General features: G+C 44.7%; 1 protein-coding gene across 2 annotated transcripts in view; it reads right to left on the reverse strand.

Moving 5' to 3' along the window:
- Positions 1-23,041, reverse strand: part of ALOX5 (arachidonate 5-lipoxygenase) — a 35,221-nt gene extending 12,180 nt beyond the window's left edge. Inside the window, exons 1-9 of one of the 2 annotated variants that reach the window (XM_080401596.1) lie at positions 22,730-23,041; positions 14,241-14,439; positions 12,351-12,432; positions 10,680-10,802; positions 5,628-5,734; positions 1,912-2,084; positions 1,040-1,186; positions 738-941; positions 383-469 (exon numbers count right to left, since the gene is read on the reverse strand). In XM_080401596.1, coding sequence (XP_080257722.1) covers positions 383-469; positions 738-941; positions 1,040-1,186; positions 1,912-2,084; positions 5,628-5,734; positions 10,680-10,802; positions 12,351-12,432; positions 14,241-14,439; positions 22,730-23,026 — 1,419 coding nt within the window. In that variant the 5' untranslated portion in view covers positions 23,027-23,041. Of the gene's footprint in view, positions 1-382; positions 470-737; positions 942-1,039; positions 1,187-1,911; positions 2,085-5,627; positions 5,735-10,679; positions 10,803-12,350; positions 12,433-14,240; positions 14,440-22,355; positions 22,586-22,729 lie in introns of those variants that run through there. The other variant, XM_080401597.1, reaches the window with a different exon arrangement.
- Positions 23,042-23,503: the final 462 nt, after the last annotated feature.

Genomic DNA, 23,503 nt, shown 5'->3' on the forward strand with positions numbered 1-23,503 from the left:
TCTGATGCAAACTTCCTTTTGCAATCGCAAATTCTTCTGCTCCCCACTCTGCCCCAAGATGAATAACTGAGTACTTAAAGGAAACAGGGGACTTAACTCCTACACTCCTATACTCATACCACAAAGCCACATCAGGTATGAGTAAGTGAGATACTGACTCACTACTGACATTGGCCAGTTCTGAATTGGCTACTTAGTGGTAAAAGGTAACATCTTTAGCACAACGAGGCATCAGTTCTGCATGCCAGTTTCTCAGATGGTATTAGTTATGTTTGCCCTTTATTAGAAGGGTCAAGAAACAAGGCAATATGTGATGGTTAAAGGACAGAAACACATAAGGAACCATGAAGGATAATGAAGATTTACAAAGGGGATTACTTACCTTGTCAAAAAGGCCACATTCACAGATAAGCTGTTCTCTGGCTTTGGTATTAATGGCTATTGTGAACCGCATGTGTGGCACCAAGAGCTGTGAAACAGGAAAAACAATGAAAGGCGGCACATTTCTCTGACTGAACTCAACAGCAAGGAGGTGTAAAGTTTGAAGTCCTGGAAGTCCTGGTGGCTTAGCTGTAAGTTGCCTTGCAGGGAAGCCAGCCAAACTATCTCAGCTGAGCTGTCACCAGGCCTTCTTTTGGTTTGTCAAATTAACACGATAACCACCCTGACCCACTTCATCCTTTCGTAATAACCACCCTGACCCATCATCCATAGCATCCCTTCATGCAAGAACCAACCTTGAAGAGGGGATGTACAGCAGGTAGCTGCCGGAACATCGCTATGCTGAACACCTCTGAGACTAAGTGGGTCCGTAAGAGATGGGTCACTGTCTGGTGGATGTGGAAATCAGATGAACGAACCCAAATTTTAGCTAGCAGCCAGTCATATGTGGCATCTGAAGGAAGGAATATGGGATTGTCTGGCCCAGGCTTTTGACCAAGCTGAAAGATTTAAGAAGAATATGAAACCCCAAGTCATTCATGTTTAAGATGAGACAACAAGCCACGTGCCCCTTTAAAGACCCTGACAGTAAGCCCACCTGGATTGCAATGGGTACAATTTTATTCTCCAGATTCTTATACAGCAGACAGATGGGTGCAGCCAGGTACTGTATTGTGCATGGGTCTGTTTTATTGGCATCCACACCATCCAGCAGCTCGTAGTCCACAATGAAAATGTTTCCTTGCTGCAGGGCAGGGGAAAAAAGCATGGTGTGTTTTAATGGAGTGTAAGCAGCAAGGCTAGGAATAAAGACTGGGAAGTCTTGGTCAGTGGTGGGCTTGTGCCCTGTGGTTAGGAGTGGCCACTGGCCCGCCCTTGCTTGTGGTGTCTCAGGGATGATGCCACTGAGACAGCAAGCAGCTTACACAAACTGACTTGTGTCTGCTGACTCTGGCAGTAAGCCTTTCAGCAAAGAGAGACCATGTATTTGGCATTCATGCAATGACAGTAAAATGCAAACAAGTTTCACATTGCCAACTGAAGAGACCCCCATGCTCATCATACAAACAAAAGCAAGGCACCACCCTGGCTAACCCTTCTTCAGCATGTTAGCTCAACCCTGCAGGCGACAGCAGGGTAAGACCCTACCAGGAAAGGAAGATGCACTTTTCCTTGCTGAGGCAGGCAGGCAGTCCCTAATCTTTCAGAGGAAACCACTGAAAAAGGACCCTTCACCTCGTGGTGACATCTCTTTAATTGAACCTGGAGAAAGGCATGGCCCGCAGCTCCAGGACAGCGGCAGAAAACAGTCAACAGAAGTGTCGCTAGTCTGCAAAGACAAGCAGCTTTGCCGTAACAAACCACACAGCCTGAAGAGAGGAGATGTGACTGAAGGCAGTTAGAACAGGGTTTGGAGGTTAGATGATACGAGAAGGAACAGATGAAGTCCAACCTGACTCAGAGCCATACCTTTACTTCCTCCTCCAGGGTCAGGTTCCTCTCCAGACTGCATTCCACCATATCCATAGTCACAGGAAACTTCTTGGGTATCTCTGTACATCTCCGGATCAGTACAGGATTGCATCCATTCAGGAACTGGTAGCCAAACATAAAATCTTCCTTCCAGTGCTGCATCACATATTCTACAGGAAAAACAAGCCTGCAGCATCAATATCTGCACCGCACCGTTATCCTAGTGCACTGTAGGATTCCTCCTTTACTCCCCACTGTTTGCTATACTGCACTGCAACTTCCAACTAAAGCAAGCAGCAAGAAAGTTGTTCAAAAGTTGCCATCGATTGTTAAGAAAAAACACTTAAGATAAATGGACAACATAATCTTTGCTTTTCACTTTGAGAAGAATTAAACTGATAATCTGTTTCTCCATGCACAGAAGCAATGAGGCGTAAAATACCCCACTCCTATGAAAAATACTGTCTCCATCTGCAGACCACCTTCTCAAGTCTTCCAAGATATTTCTAAATCTCACTCTTTAAATTCTCAGGGTATGCAGTACAGAGGGATTAGTCCAAAAAAAAGATGGCACAGGCAGGAGAAGGGAAATACAGAGCAACGTGGGTAGGGGAAGAGTAACAGTGGCTGGAGAAGTTCTCTTGGCTGGAGCTGGGCGAGGGACACCTGGGGAAGGGTTTTGGCTTTGTCTCAGTAAAACTCCTCATTCATTGTTTTGCTTGTTTAACACCTTTTTTCCCTCTGCTTATTTTTCAATTGCTAATATAAACCCAGATTAACATATCTGCTTAATAAAATGCTGGCTTGGGGTACTCCATCTCTTTACTATTACATATGTAATACTACAGGATGTTTTCCATAATTACACTGTGTTCTGTTTCATAATGTCATGTCCCCACTTCAGCCTACAAGTTCAGCATCAGAAAAAACATGATTAACATGAAAAATCCCATTGGTATCTTCAGGTGGAAAATGAAGCAAGTAAAGTTTTCCACTATTGCCTATTTTCAGACAAGGCAGAACTTTTTATGAAAGCAATTTATTTTCCTACAAAGGGTGAAAAAGATAGACCTGAAGGAATGCAGTGATTTTTTTTTTTTAAAAAAAAGTCTCAAAAATCACAATGCTTTCTAAGAGTGGAAAAAAGTTAAGTTTATGTAAAGTTCACATTTACATCATCTCTGTCAATTGCATAATGAGTCTGGAGCTGTACCTGAAGTCTATACCAAGCAATAAATGACTCAACACCTTGGACAGAAACTGCATGAATGAAAAATGCCTTGAACCACCTTTTCCATTAGCCCTTTTCTGCCAAGGCCTGCAAATAAGCAGATTCAGAGTTGCATTAACGTAACTGAGACCAATGTTTAACATTTAAAACTCAAGGAATTGGAGCCTTCCTTATCAATACAGAAATGTTATCGATGTAACTAATTGTAGATCATATTAATTCTCGTTTTAAAATTACTTTAGGAAGCAATCTTATTAAATGTAACAAATTGCCATAATTAGTTTTTAATAGCTCTGGCTGCTTTGTGTGCTTCATTTTACACTCAAGTCTGCAGAAGTTACTCTTATTCCTGTTAAGGAGTCCTTGGGCAGCCTGAAGAGGAGCAAAACTTCAGAGCAGGAGGGAAAAGTATTTTCCTTTGCAGAGTCTGAACAGGCTGTTCACACACATTTGAGGAGCCACATGCTAATCAATTTATAGTATCTGTGTATCAATTATATCTAATAATACAGTAAAATAATGTAACCGTGGGTGATAGTAGGTTGGGTCTGGCTCACAAATCAAATGTTTCCCAGCCCTGCTTTACAGAAACAACTCCATGAACTTCAAACCCCGTGTCTGTCTGCAGTTCTTCTTGCTGGGTTTTCAAATAACTGCTAAGATTTCCATATTGAAAAGAGTTAAATAGAGGTAGGATTTTGTCTTTGATATGTTAACACTACATCAATGTGATTTTTAACAGTATGAAAGATACTGTAGAAACTGAATGGCCCTGAAGACAGAAGTGAAACTCACACTCCTAGAGAGGGATTTCTGTCTTCTGGTAGGAGGATGCACGTATGAAATGGCAAGCACAGTGGGACACTTAGTGCAGTATGCACAACTAATTCTGACATATTTTTTTAAAAGAGATTACACTTCAGATAAATGCCACATGCCTTTTCAGGCCTAGCTTGCGCTTGTTTCCAATAAGAACCACAGTTCGTCAGGTTGTGTTCTTGGGGCCCATGCTGGCTGCAGCAGGACCAAGTGAAGAAGTTGCAGCTCCCAGGTCATTCCCAGCTCTTTGCATCCCCAGATCCGATGGCCTAACTACACGGGCTTTCAGGCCTGAAACAAGTTCTGTCAAAATGACCCCTGTTGGGAAAAACTTACCACTGAGGAATACTGAGCTGCCCATGTCATTGACACATGAGAACTGACCGGGAGGAGATACAGGGGAGGTCACAACAGCAGAACTGAGGCAGTGTGTCCTGGTTTCGACTGGGATAGAGTTAATTTTCCTCCTAGTAACCGGTACATTGCTGTGTTTTTGGATTTAGTATGAGAATTATGTTGATAATACACTGATTTTTTTAGGTGTGGCTAAGTAGTACTTACTTCAAGTCGGGGACTTTTCAGCTTCCCATGCTCTGCCAGCAGGGAGGGGCACAAGAAGCCAGGAGGGGACACAGCCAGGACAGTTGACTTAAACTGGCCAAAGGGATATCCCATACCACAGAATGTCATGCTCAGTGTATAAACTGGGGGGAGCTTGCTGGGGGGGCCGATTGCAGCTCAGGGACTGGCTGGGCGTCAGTCAGCGGGCAGCGAGCAATCGTATTGTGCATCACTTGTTTTTTGGGGGTTTTATTTCTCTCTCTCTTTTTATGGTCTCCCTTTTAATTACAATTATATAATTATTGTCATATTTTATTTCAATTATTAAACTGTTTTTATCGCAACCTGTGGGTTTTACCTTCTTTCCAGTTCTCCTCACCATCCCACTGGGGGCAGGGGTGAGTGAGCGGCTACGTGCTATTTAGTTGCCAGCTGGGCTTAAACTATGAAACAGTGGTACCCTCCCCATGTTGGAACAGGGTCAAGAAGTTGGAACTGTTAGCAGCAGTGCAACCAGGACAGAGCACATGGCTGCAAGTTAGGCAACTGCCTTTGAGCTGGTCTGTGTAAGAGGAAAGAGGGGTCACCCTCATACTTGACTTTATCAGAGGACATTTCCAGACTCGCCTCTTTGGAGATTTTCCATGTATTTAGATGGCTGAAGTGGGACACAGACGATCAAGCTTCCAATAATGCCTCAACAGCTAATATGCTCTGTAAAGCACTCACACTAATCCGTCCCTAGGTTTGGATGTGAAATACTTATGGAAATTCATTCTATGGGACTTGAATATATCTGAAAATACATTTCTAAAAGCCAAAAGTGACTATGATGCCCAGCTGGCCTGACCTCCAGTATAGCTCAGGACAGAGTAGGTTACTGAGCAATCACCCATGAATTTTAGTTTGTGTGAGATCATCGCTTCTCTTTTTGGTCTTGTGGGCTGCTGGTGTCATCAGCAGTCTAAGATTACAGATTATTTATGAAAAAACATGGGAGAGCAGAAGTCTGAGTAAGCCACTTCCATCCTAATCAGATACGTACAAGACAACTAAGTAGTCATTCTACAGTGCAAACATGAGCAAATGCTGGTAAACCCACCAGAGATTGTGTTGCTGATTCTGACAAAGATCCTCTCAAAATCTGCAAAATCACTCCAGGAGGACTGGAACATGTGCATGAAACGGTTGACATAAAGATTCTCCATCCTAAAAATAAAACAAAACATCTCTGAAAAAAATCAACTCCAGCTTCCTCAATACCCTTCCCCATTCTTTTCCATGCTTTTATACCCCTACATACAACACATTTTCAGTGGTGGAATGAGAGACTGGTTGTCTCCTATTTGTTGAGAAATTTGTTGGCTGTACCTTTACACACAGCCTGAAAGGCATCTCAAGTGCCCAGTCCCTGCTATTGCACTTCCTGAACTCCATTCTAGAGCTGTTCTTGGCAGCCTACAATGGCAGTGCTTTAGGACCTATGTCATATAAAAGCTATAGTCAGAAAAGCTAGTGCTTCACACACTGTCAGTAGTTAGCAAGAGCTGAGAGTGTTAAGGTCATTATTAGCACTGGTTCAGAAAGGAGTATGGTGACACATACAGACTGAGTGATTTGCACGAACTCACAACACACACAACCCAGGATCAGTTCAGCCAGTATTCCTAAACAGAGAACAGCTCCTGTATCTGTGTCACCAAGGCCAGACTGGACCCCTACAGCATGAGCCTGAGTTTTTGAGAGCTTTCTATCTACTAGAGCTGCTGTTAAGCTTGATGCTCATCTCTAACCTCGGGAATTAAGTCACTTAGTTGCAGACATCACATGAACATGGCAACTTGGGAGCCAGAAACATCCAATTTAAAGTGCTAATTCATCAAAGTTTTCTGTCTACAATAGATTCAAGCATGTTCACTTTGTATAAGTCCTACATTGTTATGAAATATAAATAATTTATTTTCACTAGAAAACAAATAATGAATTTGGAAAAGAAAGTTGGCTTTCCCACTAACACTTTAAATGATCAAAGAAAAGCACACACATCACACAAAGATAAGCAGAGTAGGTAACGGAGTAAAGAGGGGTCACACTGTTCCAGAAAATCCTCTCAAACAGAATTTGAGGGAGGAAGAATCCAAAGAGGGTGGATTTATAATCAGTAAATTTGACCGAGGCAACTTAAAAAGAACTGGATTAGAAGTGGCTGAAGAGGACCAAAAGCCTGGAAAAGAAGCAAGTGGTAATCTGGAGGAGGGCTCTAGACCAGCATCACCATAACCCAGGCAAAGGAGCAGCTCCTGCACTAAGCCCAGGCAGAGCGCATGTAGAATGGACTGTTTCTGTCCAAACAGAAAACTGTTTTCCCCAGTAAGTCAAGTACTTCTCAGATGTCTCTGGCACATACTAGAAACCAGAGCAAGGAAAAAATGGCAGAGTTGCTTGTAGAACTAAATCTACCCAAATGTGACACTGGTCCAAAATAGCTATGCAAGTCTGTGTGTCTGGCACAGAATCCAGGGTGAGGGTTTTCATTTGCTAAATAGCGTAGGTCACATCAGCATGGGAAACCTTCAGGATTACCCACACCTAAACATAATTAATCCCATAAACGTACAGAATTATCCACTGCCAACAGTATCTAAAGACCCAACCTTGCAACAACAGAAGGGATCTCTAAGGCACATCTCTAAGTTGTTTTGCATGTCCCAAGGGAAATGGCTTTCCCCTCCCCTCTTCCACCATTCCCTAAGTCTCATATAACTCTCACAGCTTTCACGTTTTTCCTTCAACATGCTTCCTGCCCACTGCTGCACCGTGCAACTCTGCACCTGCCCTCAGATTTCCAAACCTCCCTGTTTTCCTTCCTTACCCATGACTTTCCCCACCTACTGCCACTCCATTCACACAAATAGTTGTCCCAAGCTCACAAAGCACAACAGGGTAGCTAGAAAAGGGCTATCAAACAGATTCGCCAATGCTTTTCACAGTTCACCCAGCCAAAAGCATAGGTGAGGTCTAGATTTTCAGCCAAATGTGCCAGGCAAGAAGTATTGTTGCTCTTTAGAAAAACCTCTTTTGGTCATTCCAGTTCTCCCGAATGGCTGACTATCTGCAATAAAGTTTCAGGTTCCTACTTCATGGGGAGGTGCCCCTTACAGCCAATGACAAAAATAGATGTCCCTGCAATCTGTTGAATTGTTTGCAAGTTTCACTTGGCTGTGACTAAGGATCTTTGACAATATGCCACAGACTGGTAGGATGGGATTGCTAGAAGGGGAACGTAGCCTGCAAACTGGTTATGTCTACTAACAGCAAACGGGTCACCTCTGGCTTTCAGATGCTCTTGCTCCTGCATCACCCAGATCCCCTAAAGCAGCTGGGGAAGAGCTGTTTTACACAAGCTAACACCATGTTAGCTAGAAGCAACAGCTCTTGGAAAACACAGGATGTGTGAAAGTTTGGAATACCACACCATTGCTAGGTTAACAACAGAAGATCCCAATGACCTTGCAGGGGGTTTGTATATTTTCATGCCTCTCCTCTTCCCTTAAAGGAGCTGTTCCTTGCCTTTTCTGAGCTAGACTGTCTCCTGAGGCTGGGCCAAAAGAAAAGCCGCAGTGTTTGCTTTCTTCCCTTGCCTGGAACAACTTGGTTTTGCCGCAGGCTTATTCACAACAGCACAACACGACAACTATGATGGATTTTTCTGTTTTTCAGAATGGCCTCACCCCTGGCTCTGTTCCACAGTGAACATGGACTGCTGTCCCACCTGACTGAATCTCAGAGTACTTCACAGACATGCATGGAGTCTCCTCCCAGCACTTTCTGGGAGGTAAAGGAAGTGAAATTATAAAATTCAATAACTTGATAAATTCACGTTGATAATTTAACGTTATCAGTTTGTACACAGAGGGAAAATAAACTAAGAATTAGAGACTGGCTGTGGTAATCTGGCCTGCATTGTATTAAAGTCCTGACTACAGATAAAGAATGTTCTCTTCTGGCCTTACAAAAACAAAATGACTAGCCTTTTAAACAACGCTATGTAAAGTTCCACAGTTTTCTTGGGTTGTCTTGCATTCCCCGCCTGCCCCCCCCCCCCCAAGAACTATTTTTGATGGTCATGTTCAAGTTCATCATCTGCTAACTAAAAGGCCCCTGCAGGGCTGCGTTCCAATACTTGTCTGTGGAAGAGGAACATCAAAGTCTGCAGTTTTCTAAGGATCTACGGTCAAGGCTCCAGAATCTTTAAAGCTTCTTAAACTTTAAGGATCTACTGAATACTCAAGGATTTCTTGAGGAATAAGGTCTTTCATAAGAAGGGACCTCAACTTCTGGCTCATATTAAAGATGAGAGATTGGTTCTTTGGGAGTCTGAAAGCAGATCACAAAGTTGAGGCAATACCTGTGCCTTTGGGTAAGCTTGGGGAGCAGGAGGCAACTGTCAGTTCTTTGTACTATTAATCTAACCCAGGGGTCCTCAAACTACGGCCCGCGGGCCGCATACAGCCCCCCAGGGTCCTCAATATGGCCCCCGGTATTTACAGAACCTCCCCACCCCCACCCCCCGCCGAGGGCTGGGGGGGAAACCAAGCAGCCGCAGATGGCTGCCTGCCACTTCACCCGCGCGCCGGCCCTCTGTTTAAAAAGTTTGAGGACCCCTGAACTAACCCTTTGTGTGACTCCACAGCCACTTCTCCAGTGTAACAACTAGTATCGCATTAAAAAGGTACAAAAGCAAGCACTCCATGGCCTGTTCCATCATTCTCCTAACATCCTTGTCTGCATGAGACAAAGCCAGAGTCTTCAAAGCTATTCAGCCACCTTTATTCCAAATATCTCTGAAAGATCTAGCTCCACCTGGCCGTATGTGCCACAGAAACACACCCATCACCTTGTTCACACCTGCTGGAGGTTTATTCTGCTAAAAAAACCCAAAAGGATAAAAAGATTTGTTGATCTTACAAAGTATCATTCCATTGTGAAAAATAGATCCTGGAGTGGGGGAGAGAGGAGGGAGGGAGAAATCTACAGCAGAGCTAATACGGCCAGCAAAAACAGGTGCTGTTTGAAGCTTCCAGTTTTCCCAATTAGAAAACAACCAGATGGATTCTCTCAGAACAAGCCAAGGGATTCGACTCCGTGGTGGTAGGGAAATTCAGCTGCATAAATGTAACACCAAGAATGGTCCGACATGTAAGGTTTCAGTCACGGTCAGCTCCCCAGATGGACTCAGATAAGCAAGTATTCACATTTATTAGAAGGTGCAAGTTTCTCAGGATGGCTGTTAAACTGCCTAGTTCTTATCATCTTATGCTTGATGACATAATCTCTGTCTGATCACCCAACGGCGGGGGGGGGGGGGGACGGGGACGGACACACACCTTCCCAAAATATGAAGAGACCAGCATATTAACGGAATGACAGATGTAGAAATTGTGGGTGATTTTGGACCGGTCTTGTCTCATCTCAGACTATCCCACCATCTGCTAGTATGGACTTACAGGACAGAGAGGTCCTATTTGCCTCATTAACCCCGTACTATTTCAAAGAGCTCTGCAGGATTGATTATTCAGGCTCATCCAATGGCCAGGATTCCATTTTTTTAAATGACATCACACATGCAAATGGATGGACAGTGACTTTGTTTCCCCAGGAAGATTACATTCAGATGTGGTTAACTAATGAGCTGCTCAGAACAGCTTTTCTTCAATAGGGTCTCCAGGGTGCGTTGGTAGCATCTTCCTTTGGTGTGTGACTGAAAGGCTTCATTATCGCAGACAGCCAGGGGAGAGAAGTATCTCCAGGGGGCAACTCAGAATTAACTCAAAAGTCTAAGGTATGAGGTGCCAATAGCTCTTCCTACGTTTTTCACCAGTGCCTCCTCCACCCATCTACAGCCAAAACAGTGTCTAATGAGAATGTGGAGGCTCAGTCAGTTCCCAGGGTGAAAAGCTTAAAATATTGAATTTATTTATTTATTTTAAATTTCAAAGAAATCCCTTAGATTCTTTCCTACTTTGATTAGCTCCAGATCCAGCTGGGAGAAAAGAATCCCATTTTGGATTTCAATGAAATCTCAAAGGTGATAAGAGTCTTACCCTTGCCTGAAAGAGATTTACAAACCTCCTAAAGTTCCACAAACACTTACGCTTTAGAATAGTTCAGAATGAAGTCAATTCCCTTCTCATTGTCAAACTGGATGTCACGAGGCAGATCACTGTGGGAATGGGCATCAATGCTCAGGGGAAAGCCTGGGTGCCACTCCTTCCAACTGAGAAAACAAGAGAGGTTGGATTAACCATATAAACTTATCAGCACAGGAGCTGTATCATTCCTCCACCTACACTGCTTCTCTGACTCACCTCTATAAAGTAAGTTTGTGGCAGACTCATCTGGGCCAAAAATAGTGACTTATACCACATCAATACCTGCCAGTACCCTACAGAATCCTGAGGTTCTGAAGTACAATGAAGGGTGCCTACTTGGCCACCTACTTTCACAAAACTTGAAGTAACTTAGTATCTGTGGTATTTCCATACTCTTGTCGAGTTTGGTTGAAATTGGCAGTAGCTTCAAATGTATTGGGAGGGGAGGGGATGGACAGACAGAAGGTGCCCAATGCACATCATTCTTGGGGCTACGTTTTTTGCAGAACTGAGATACAGCAGCTAAAAGTACTCAGACATGTATTTAAGTTCCTCCAAAAGGCAACTCCCTGAGAGATGCAGATAGTCTTGATTCAGCTCTTCAGAAGAGCTTTACCCCCTAAAGGTCATGGCACACATTCTCTGCCATGTATGTTCTGACACCACGTCCCAACTTTACTTCAAAACAAAAGGTGATGCGTAAAGAGTACTATTTCAATGCTATTTCCAAATTGCCTGCCACACAGAGATTGCATTGTGTGTTATCAGTTATGCATCTGAATTGTAAATAGCTGTTTCCCTGGAATTACAAATGGTTTTGCCTTCCTTTTTGCATAAGTAAATAAAATTTTGTGCCACACCTCTTTTTAAACTATATCTTCCTCTGCTCTATTTCCCATAATTTGTAAGCAAGATCCTTTCTTAGTGAAATATCAACAACTCATACACCAAGCCTCAAGCCATCAATTCTGAATGTACACTCTGTCCTTCCGATCCTTACTCCCATGATAATGAGATACAAGTGAAAGAAATTTATGTTATTTTAACAGAGTGTGTCTCTAGCAAAAGGAAATGTCTAATGCCTTCTGGAACTACCCAGTGATAAAAGACAGCATTTTCCCATTGTGACCTTGATTAGGAAAAAATGCCTATGACGGTATAAAAGTGGGTATCACAACTGTGTTCTGATAACACATTCCAGTCCACTCAGATAGGGCCAGATCTTCCACTGCACACTGGTTCAGGAAAAAACTAGCTTGCTGCAGCAGCCAAAATGCTCTGGTAAGAGCTGAGATGTTCAAATCATGTTCCAAAACTGGAATAGTGCTCATAAAAGGCAAATTAAATCTGCCTTCAAATCTTCCTTGAAAGCACAACTGCATGCCAGAGGGCCCACACAGAGACGGTACCACTGAATTCCCACTTAAACCTTCCAGATGGGCTTATCTAGGATTCAACTATCTCATAATGCCACTTGCACCAGGATGATCGTAATTTCACTTACAGTGAATTCCATCTAAGTAAGGAACATATATGGCCAACAGGGTAACTTAAGCTTTCTCTTATTCAGAAGTCCAGAAATCAGAGCAATATGATAATCTGAACATACTCTGTCAACCTCTGACCCGATGAGAGCAGGTTCTGGACCTTCTAGGGAACTATGGGAAACTCACCGGTACATTTTTTGACGGGTCTCGAGCTCTTTGCGTCTGTGCTGCTTGAGAATATGAGTCTTGTCATCCCGTGAGAGCTTTGCTGGGAAACAGGGAAAAGAGACAGGGTTATGAGGTTCCTCTACCTACCACTGCCCAGGTCTTCAGAAAGAAAGCAAAGTTTCCAAATCTTTAAACTTCTGATCTATACCTTCACAAAGTTTTGCTGGGAAAGGCTTAGACAGTCCAATTTAGTACCTTGAATAGAAGCACAGGTCCCTAGAGAATCTGGAAGGAAAGAAACTCCTACCTTGTTGCCTCCAAGGGTTAATTAGCTCAGGCTAGGAGCTCTCTCAACTGTATATAAAACCTGGGTTCCTAGTGTAGACACTTGCTGTACATATCCAGTGTTAAATGGTCTAAATAGGGTCATGGTAATTAATTTTACATTTCAGTATCTAAGGGAATTTTCATCAATAAGAGAAATCACAACATTGTTCCAGCTAATCTCTCTGCTAAAAAGACATCTACAGGAAGCACTTCCTATCCTCTCTCCTTGAGCTGTGCTTCTCCCCTGGCAGCTTGGGGCAATAATCATATCTTCTTAACATAAGAACAGAAAGAAAAAAACCAGAGAGGCTTCATTTCCAGGCAGCTTGCTCTTCTGACCACACATGTGTTCACTATACCATTAAATAACACAGAGACTTCCTTAGTGATCAGAGAAGGGGCAAGGTCCGTGACTCACTTTACATACGCAAATGGGAAGGCAGATAAAGCCAGCGGGAGCTTCATGGAAATAGCTGTTTGGAGTTGGAAATGTCAGAGGTAGTAGAATGATAACATGATGGCTATACGAGTTTCCATCTGGTTGTGTTCAAGTTACCGATAAGGCTTCACTTGCTTTTGCTTTACCTCACCATACTCCGAAAGCCATGCAAAGCTGCTTTCCATGAAGTGTTACAGTTGTTATAAATCAAGTTATGAACAATGGTCCATCTGGAGACCAAATATAAACTGACACATAGTTCTGATTATATGGCAAAAGGCTTCAGATGCAGAATTCCTCAGCCAGGAGTATCCAAAAACTTAGTGGGAAGATAAACACTTATTTCCTACCACCTCATACCTTGTTTCAGCTGTGTCAGGCACTGGTGCTGCAGACCACCACAGCAGCCAGCCTACCCTAGGAAGCACAGAGGGGAACCAGCACACATCACCGACACACATCTGCCTCAACCCTGACCGCAGGAAGCAGGTAGTCAGAGACAGCTAAAACACAAGTCCAACAGGCCACTCTCAGAAGAGCACAGAAGTGCTGCAGCACTTTTCTCAGTTGGTCACCACAGCTTGGTGGTGACCATACCCATCTCACCCTGCTTTCTGGACTTGCCAGGACGCAGAGAGGAGGGGTGAAAAGCGAAGCTGCTGTTTCAAGTCAGTCCTTGCACCTGCTGAGCAGCCTGCCTTGGGATTTTGTTTCACTCTCAAGAAAACAAAACAATTTACAGGCAATTGATCATGGGCCACATAGGGGCTCAGTATGAAACAAAGATGGGACAGTAATTCAAATTAGATCAAAAGGGTTTCCAGCAATGGAGATGCGGAGCAGACAAAAATCTGGCATTAGGGTCAGCCTTCAAATTCAAGACTGGTGTAACAAGCCAGTGTAAGGACTTTTCCTTGCATGTGCTTCCCAAAATATCCAAATGAACGGCCAGCACCCAGCCCGACAAACTGCTCAGAAACAGTCCCAGTCATCAGGGAAAGCCCATTCCCCAGGATGCAGAAGGGGGCTGGCAGTGGGTCTCCATGGGAGAAAGAAGATTGGGAGGTACATGGGGAAAGGGGAAGGAGAAGCGGAAGAATTCTGGATGTTCTGCAGAAAATCAGGTTTCTTATGGCTCTCACCTCTTCCATCTCGAAGGACAATCTCTTTCTCATCTGTAATCCAACGGTAACATGGGAACTCCAAATAGTCACCCATTGGCGTTTTTACAGTGACATACTTAAGGTACCAGTCATCCTGGTACCAATATTTTCGTTTCTCAATTTTTATTAGCTGAATTTCTCCAAGGTCTTCTTCCACAGTCACATCATAGGAGTCAACCTGCAGAGCAGAATACAGTCAATGACCCACCGCATGTGCGGGAAGCACAACCAGCACTACACAAGCATACCTGATATGGCATGGGTACAACAGAACTTGCCAGCTTCTTGTGGGTGAGAAAAGGAAGACCTATTATTGGACTGCAACGCAACAAAAAAGATGAATAAAAGAACAAACAAGAACATGTAAAACGCTCCAGAAACAGAGAAACATTTTAGTATGCAACCTAAAATTCTGTTACTCCTTGAAACGTTTGCAAGTCCAAGAAAAACATGCAGACCATGAAACCATTTATAGTTCTCCCAGCAACAGCTGAAAGAGGTATTGCTAGGGCACATCTGCCCATGCAGCTGGAATGGAAAGATGATCGTGTGATTAACACATTGGACTCAGAATCTAAACACCTGTGTGTATTAGCCAGATGTGCTTCAGAATAAGGATAGCATTCAGATCACCTACATCCCCTTTGTCTTGTACTTCTTGTGGCTGGTCTTCTTCAGTTCTCCATTTTTAAAATTAGGACAATTGTGCATTTTACGTTTGTACAGCTCAGATTTGGACAGGGATATACTTTATGTTTGTAAAGCTCAGATGTACAAAGCAATTTAAGTAGCTAACTGAACGCAAGGTTCACAAGAATCCCATCTGGCTCTGGAGGCCCTTCGTTCTTTCACAGGAAACAAGCCAGCACATGGAGACATGGTTTAGTTCCTTCCTCAGTTTGGAGTTAACTCAAAGGCCTGACTCCTGCTACGTGGAGGGACCTCAGCGCAGACCTGCACAGTAGCTGCTCTGTTTAGTCCTTTCCCATGCTAAGGGTCTGGTCGCAGGGTCTTTGCACTGAGCTGGTACTGAAGGCTAGGGACTATGCACATCTGCTCCTGCAGGAGTGCCCTCACTGGTGGCCTAAAGGGACAGGGGCCCTGAGACCCTGAGGTAGTGGCCATGACACGATCTGGGTGAGGAGCAGACCATTCCTGGAGCTGCCCCTACACCAGGCTGCAGCTCTGAACCTGGCCAGGCTGAGGCAGTGACTGGGCACCATGCTCTCCCTTGCTTGATGACTGCTCCGGCAGGGCTACAAGAGAAGTAGCAATGAACATTTTCTTCTTCTGTTTAAAACACAATGGCTTCGACTACCAAGCTCAGCATTTCTTCCATGTGGTAAGCCTGTTCTCAGCCCACATATACAATATGGCATCTCAGGGCTTCACCATCAGGTGGCTTGAAATGGACGTGGAGCCACCTGGCCCACCAGGATGAGTGCACCTGTGAGCACACGTACAGACCTTAGCTGCTACATGCTCCAGCTACTGAAGGCCACAAAGAACTAGTCACCTAGACACAACAAGATGACTTTGGTCACTGGTTCACTCCGTAAATCGCCTCTCCCACAACACCGCTCTCAGCGCCGCAGCTACACGGCCAGGCCTGGGAGGAGGACGGCCGTGGACATGGTGCTCCCCTCAGCCCCTCTCGCCCATGCTAAGCACAACGGCTGTCATGGAAGCTGACTTAAGTGCCTTGCCAAGTTGCCTAGCAGGTGTAGGACAGTGGGCACTCGTCCCTGTATGTGGGTACTTCGGTCCCCTCATGGGGGTAACTCCTCGGGGGTACATTCGGTTCCTTACCACCTGCGGGGGCAGCGCCCAGCAAACGACCGTTCTGGTGGCCCTTGCACTATTGGGCAATACCAGCATAGCAAGAAATAAGTAATCATTTCAAACATGACTGTAAGACACCTTGTGGTGCTAAGTGAGTCAGCAGAACAGGAACTGACTCTCACTTTCCAAGAGCAGAAGCAGCCCAGGGCAAACAGGAGCAGCCGAGTGCTCATCGCAACAAAGCCGAATGGGCTATGGCAACCATGGGAGCAGCAGCCAAAGCCTACTCTGCTCAGATGATCCTGCTAAGCTTCTTGTGGTTACAAGTAGGGACTTAACTCTTTTGTGGTTTTTCTCAACACAGCCAAAAGTTTTAGAAACCAACTAGGTGCTGATATCAAAAGGAAGAGGTACTGCACTGACACGCTGCAGCGCCTGTAAAAGACTCACCAGCCTATGTGAGCTTTGTCATTCGGCTCCTGACCTAGACACCACACTCTGCTTGTTCTTTTCAGGAGCACTTTCTTAGCCTACCCCAGACATTTGACCTATGCCCATTGTTACTGTCTTAGTGGCTAGAGAAAGGCTAATTCACATAAAGACCAAAACTGAAAAGTGAAGAAAGATTAAATTCCAGGCAGGAGAAAGGAAAAAAACAACCCACTACTTAAGTGTCTTCAGATGGCACTTAATATCTCAACTGTTACAAAAGAAAGATTCATGGCAACTTGCACCCCCATTACTGGAAGAACACACCTAAGAAGGATCCCTTGGCATCCCTTCTCTCCCATTTTACCCCAAGTTTCCCACATTATTGATGCAAAATATGCTTTTCTACGAGCTATCCATGAATCACCAGCTGCAATGATTGTTTTGGGATGAAGACACCTGTCTGTCCACCAAATTTGGGATGACTGACCTCAGCTCTCTTATAACCCATTACGTAAAAATACCAGCTTTTGTAAACTTCATCACATCTAATTGAGTCATAGGAGCCAGAGAAAAATAAAAAGCCCTATAGGCTTTGAAGTCCATCCTACAGACAATGAAACATTGTCCTTGCCTGTCTTTCCCCAAAGATGTTATTCAATCAACTCTGAAACCATCAGGCCATGACTGCTATACTGCAACTCATATGAGGCTAACAAGGATACTGGAATTTCTTCTAATATGTAGTCTAATTTAATTTTAGGCTCAAATACTTAAAATGGGCATGGACGGTGCTTATTTTGATTTGCTGAGACTTAACAGACTAGTCTTAGTCTGAGCTGTATTCTCCTCATGCCTATTAAAGCAAAAGCCATTGAACTGTTTTTAAAAAGGAAGCCCGTCATGTCTTAAATAAAAATTTGCAATGTTTATGTCAATAGCACACCCATACACACCAGGTGGTAATAAACTGCTTCACAAATAGCATGGTAGTCCTCGACAAGCTTGGGATGACAGCATCTGTCTGCTAGGATGTGAGCTGGGAGATGAAAATCACAGAGCTGAGATTTCTACCAACATGTTAGAATGATGCTTGTCACTTTTCCTTGCATCTCCATAGCAGGAAAGAAATAGTTCTTTCTGTACATCCAAGAAATATACTAATTTAAACATTTTTTGAAAGTTTTATGTTGCTGATTCTTCAACATCACCACCACCTCCTCCCCCAACTATCCCAGAACAGCTAAAAGGATAATGTGTAAAGGTAAATTAATTCCCTTGGTGATTCATGATTTTGAACAAGCTGTAGGGATTGAAAAACATTCAATGGCTTTTCTCAGAAATCACAATTATAGCGCCTTGAGCCACAGCTACGACAGTCAGTGGCTGCAGAACATACCCCTGTGCTCCTTGCTCAGAGAATGGAGATTCTTCCTTCCCACAATGCTGGTTTCAAACACCACCCTCATCTTTGCCTATCACCCCACATCCAATATTCTCAGCTTCATTCTTGTCAATTGGCATAAATAATTCTGGATGATGGCTACAAAATGCAGGTAACATTCTCAGAATTTTTCCCATTCTTAAATCTTTCCAGAAATAGACAGCACTTGAACAATTTCTATTTCATATCCATTTCCTTTCAATTCCTGGTTTTCTCAATAAAAACAGTGTCAATAAACTCTTTACCAGACTTAGGTTTCGCACTGAGTCAGTACTTCTGCAATTTTGTACATCTCTTTCCAGGACCAGATGGCACTTTGCGGAAGAGTCCCTCGTCACAGGCTGTCATACCACGTATCTCAAACTCAGCCACTTCCTGCTTGTGCATCTTTTAATGCAATTATGACACAAAATGTATTATTTCAATTTTACCATGATCTTGATGCATTTGGCAGTCAGGAGCTGGAAGTAGCCACCATGCAGAGACACAGTCCAAACGAATCCACAAACATATCTGAATTATTACCCATTTGTGTTCATCACTACAAAGGAAATTTAAACATGTAATGACTAATGCAATAACCTACAGAGACAAATGATAAACTGCATCTGGATCATATTTGCTTTGTATTCAGCTACTCGGGATTTTTATGCTCCATCTTCTCACCCGCTTCCAGGTCATGTACAGAGGAAGAATAAGGTGACCCAAGACACTGCCTGGATAGGGGAAATGCACTGCATTATTTTTAGCTCAAGTCCTCATGCAAAACCCATTGCTGTCAAGTGATTAGTATGGCACAGAAAGCCTGAAATTAGTCTTACCACGTCCTTTTTGCCTAAGATACCTTACTATCCTTTTTAAAATTCATATCCTTTAAAGGTTCAGCTAACAATTTCATTTTTAGTAAATCCTCATTTACACATATGTATTTCTATAGTTCTCATAATGTCACACCTATGCACATACACATCTGTATACATAAAAGATTTAAATTAAAGAGCAATATGAATCAGATCCAAACAACTGATAGAAATGTCACATTGACAGCCAGTCTTTAGAAGAAACTCATTCCTCTGGTAACAACCTCTTTGCTAATATTACAAAAGCCCTAAAATAGTTGCACGTCACTGTTGATATAACGCAAAAAGGACATTCAATTAGCCTAAATGTTTCTGAAGGTTTTAAATCTTTTTATGACCATCACAGTGCCAATTTTAATGGCACTTCTGAAGTGAAGGTTCCCTCCTGACGTCTCACCCAGCTTTCACTGCCTCCAAGCCAGCGACACAATGGGCTCACCCAAGATGAAAATTTCGCTAATGCAGTAAAGGTGTGACAGGTTACAAAGATGGTACAGGGTCCAGGTCAGAACTGACAGTTGGTTGCTCAAGGTTTCTAAGGCGTTTGTGGTACAAGGTCTCCTGGTAAACACATGGCATCCCTGCTGACTGCACACTGAGCCAGAGATGCTAGGACTTTTTACACAGTCTGAGTTCAGAGTGAAACAACAGAATTAACGAAGACTATTGGACTGTCCAAACTCCTGTAGCATCCTGTTCAAGCAATTTAATCTCACACAAAACCTAAAATCTTTCTTTCTGAGGAGAGACTCCTACCAACTAGCCTAATGTTGCAAAAAGGACAACACAGACAACCCCACTTTCTATAAGCACAAAGCTCTAAGTGGAAAGAACTGTATTTCCCTTCTGGAAATACTTGTGAATACATTTCTTTCAACAAAAGCAAGAAGCAGGTGACAGGGTAACAGGAAGAAAACAGAGAACTGAGTGGCACCCTAATCCTTGCTTTGAAAACACTTGGCACCAAGAGGAACTTACTCAAAAGACAATGAGTGAAGAAAAGCAGCTATGGCTTTCTACATAGCCTGTGTCCAATGCTTTGAGTAAGTCAGACAAAACCTACAACTAAGCTACCATTGTGCAAATCCCTTCAGTTTTTTCCAAGTCCCTTTCCCTCAATCCACATTTGGCATGCAAATCTCCTCCTCAGAACTGGCCCACGCCTTCTTCATCATATCTAGTAATATGCACAATTTGCATTAATTCAAATGAAGACATTACCAGGATACTGAACCTGGCCCAATATTTAGAAAAGAAATTGGATAACAGACAAAGCTTTACAAGGTAATACTGTAAAATTCTGGTCATCCACTAAAACAGTGCCTTTTTTTGCAAATGTGTTAACAATTGAATTGTTTTGCAGAAAAAGAAAATTATAGCGATGCTATTGAAAGAAACACTAAAGGCAGAGCTGTGAAACCAGTTGCTACATTTTACAAATCAACCAACCTGAAAGTCTTTTGGCTTGCTTCAGTTTTATTTTTTTTGGTTCCGATTTGGTATTTTTCTTTTCTTTCCTTTTTTCTTTGTACAACACATTAGTAAGACCCTCAGTGTTTTGGGCACAATGTTACCTGAACAGGTGCCTGGAGAAATATGCTGCCCTCCAGAATAAAACATCCTCAACAACAGAACTTAGCACATTGTACTGCAGGTGTGTCATGAGCCATACACTTTATGGAACAATGTTATTCTCTAAATACATGCCGAAAAACCTGACTGCATATTTTTAATATCAATCACATAGCAATAACAGAAATCATGAATTTGGATAGGAGAATTCTGGATTTAGTCAAGAACCTTGGCACTTGGAAACAAGTTTGACAAAAAGCAGAGACAGTCCCTGCCTCAGAAGGCTTATTTAGCTAACAACACGTTTTATATAAAATGCTAGGACCCAGGTGAATATTTTCAAATGTGCCTAAAAGCTACCTTCCCGAGGAGATATAGGTACTCCTTTTAGGTGCACACATCCTTCTGCTGTAGTGCTACTAACATCCACAAACCTCTGTTCATTGCTACCTCACCCAGAGGGGTCCAGCATTCACAGGCACCTCTGCTCCAGCTGAACCTGGTCCCACAGCAGATCAAGGGTTGCTGCTGAGCTTATACTTAATGCTCACACCATGGCGTTTTCTCCCTCTGACAGAATCCAACCCAATCCAATGAGATGTTCAGAATACTACCAGGCTCTCCATCACAGTAATCTCTAGAAGACATTCACACACTCTTTTTGTAGCCCAGGAATAAGAGCAAACTGTCTGGTCGCTGGAGACCCTAGTGCTTATCTCCTCAGCTGGCAGGGCTCAGCTGTCCTGGGAAAGCACCCTAACTCTGAGTCTGCTGGACAGTCTGAGGTCTTCTTCATCCTCTCTCGTTAATGCTGTTAAGCTTTGCTTAAGATGTGTAACTGTTCCCTGGGGAGAGAGAGAATGACTAGATGTCCATTTGGGAGATTCAGCCAGCAAGGTTCTAAGCTAATGAATGTTAATTGTCGAAGCAAGTAATCCCAACAGCAGCAGCTGTTAAGTCCCCACACCTGAATCTGCTAGAGCATCTCCTCGGAACATCGACTATAAATATCTGTGGACCATGTCTACACATGCCATCAGCACTTACTCAAAATACCGACTTCTGTTAACCATATCTGCGATGTCTAATGCAGAAGAGACCAGATACCTAAGCTATGAATTAAAAAAACACACCTAAGGGCAAAGCAGCACCATGACAGTGAAGTCTCACCTGTATATGCAGCAGTAGGTCTCATTTCCAAAGTGACTTACAAACACGCGGTTAAAACTTTCAAAGTTGCTTAGATCTCATCAGACCTTTTGGAAACAGTGAGTTAGGTTCCCAGATAAAATACACATTTTGGGAGGGGGGAAAAGAATTACCCGAGTCTATTATTTCCACAGTAGACAACAAGCAAATACATAAATAAAAACAAATAAACCACTGCTCAGAGTATAAGCGATTACAGATGGATAGCCTTGGTACTGTGAGCAGATCACGGAGAGGACAGGGCACAACACGCAGCAGAAATCAAGGTTAGAACGAACAGCACAGCTGACAGCCCGGTCCCGGCTTCATCCCCACACCTGCACGTCCGTGCCGTTTTCCAGTTCTCATTGAAGCTGCCCTACACGTTTCCCTTGGCAGACACAGTGATTCCCACTGGAAGTTCTCACCTCTGTGTTTAATTCCTTGGGGATACCAGGGCTCCGACTACTACACCGACCCCAAACATCACAGGAGGCAGACAAATATTTTTAGTATTTGTGGGTAAAGGACGAAGGAAGCTGGAAGCCCACTGTAAGCCGAAGGGCCCCATCCTCCCCCACGGCCGCGGGGCCGCTGCCAGGGCTAACCCCCCGGGCCGGGGCGCCCGTGACGGCCGGCCGGGGTGGCAGCGGCCCCTCGGTCCCGTCCCGTGCGGCAGGCGGGGCGGCAGCGGCAGCCCAAGCGGGGCGCGGGGAGGGGGCGTCCTGCGGCTCCGGCCCCGGGCACCGCCAAGGGAGACGCGCGGCGGCTCGGAGGCGGCGAACGGGGCCCCGGGGCCGCCGCCAGGGCCGCACTCACCGCGCCGCGCTCGAAGTCGTTGTAGAAGGGTTTGTCCAGGAGGTGCCTCTCGCTGCAGCCCGCCGTGCCCTCCAGGCTCAGGTACACGTAGTCGTCCGTGCCCGCGAACCACTGGCTGCCCGTGGCCACCGTGACCGTGTAGGACGGCATGGCCCCACCGCCGCGACTCGGCTTAGCGCGGCCCCACCGACCCGACCGGCCGCTGCTGCGCCGCGATCCCACCCCGGCCCCGACCCTCCCGGCACCGCCTCCTCCGCCACCGCGGCTCGGCCACCGCCCGCCCCTTCCCCAGCGCCCGGCACGGCCCGCACAGCGCCCCCGGCACCCTGCGCCGCGCCCCCGCCCGCAGCCTGCACGCAGCCCTCGCCTCGCACCTGCCCTCCCTTAGCACCAGCTCCGCGCCAGCACGCTTCACACAAGCTGCCGCACAGCACTTGGCTCTGGGTGTCTTTCCACGGTTGCACACTCCGACACAGCTCCCGGAGCTCTCGGCACACGGCGCGCTGCTCTGCGGGGCAATCCTGCTTCTGCCAGGCAGCGGGCATAGCTCGCAGCACCTCACCGCATGTATCCTTGCAGGATCTCATCCACACAGCCTCAAAACGCTCTGCGTTCTGCAACCTCACCTCATCACCCCAGTTTGCCCTGGGAAGAGATACACTCTCTTCCATGCCCACACCTTATGCATGTACTACACTGATTCAACGCACTACCACAATCTACCCCCATATGTACACTGCACGTATCCCATTCTCTTCATCATCCAACGTTACTCACTCTGCACCAACACCATAGTGCACCCTCATTATACACACCGGATCTGCAAACCTATATACCGCTCACCCTTTTCTCAGGTCTAGACCCCCAAATGCACTATCGCTGGAACGCTTTATTCCCTGCATTCCCCTAAGTTTCTCAAACACTCTGTTGTCTGCACAACCGTGTGCAACACTAACTGCCAGCATATGTACGTACACAACCAACTCCCCATTTCCACAAAGCGCTCTAAAAACCCCACAATTTCACAGTCCCCACCCTGAGTGCACCAAACGCCTGCTATCATTAAGATGCTATCATTAAGACAACAGAAGAGCACTCTGTGCTTCTTCCAGAGTCCAGCCTACCCCAGAAAAAATAACTCCATAGCA

The sequence above is a fragment of the Falco punctatus genome (genome assembly GCF_963210335.1).
Source record: "Falco punctatus genome assembly, chromosome: 9".
Taxonomy (NCBI): Eukaryota; Metazoa; Chordata; class Aves; order Falconiformes; family Falconidae; genus Falco; species Falco punctatus.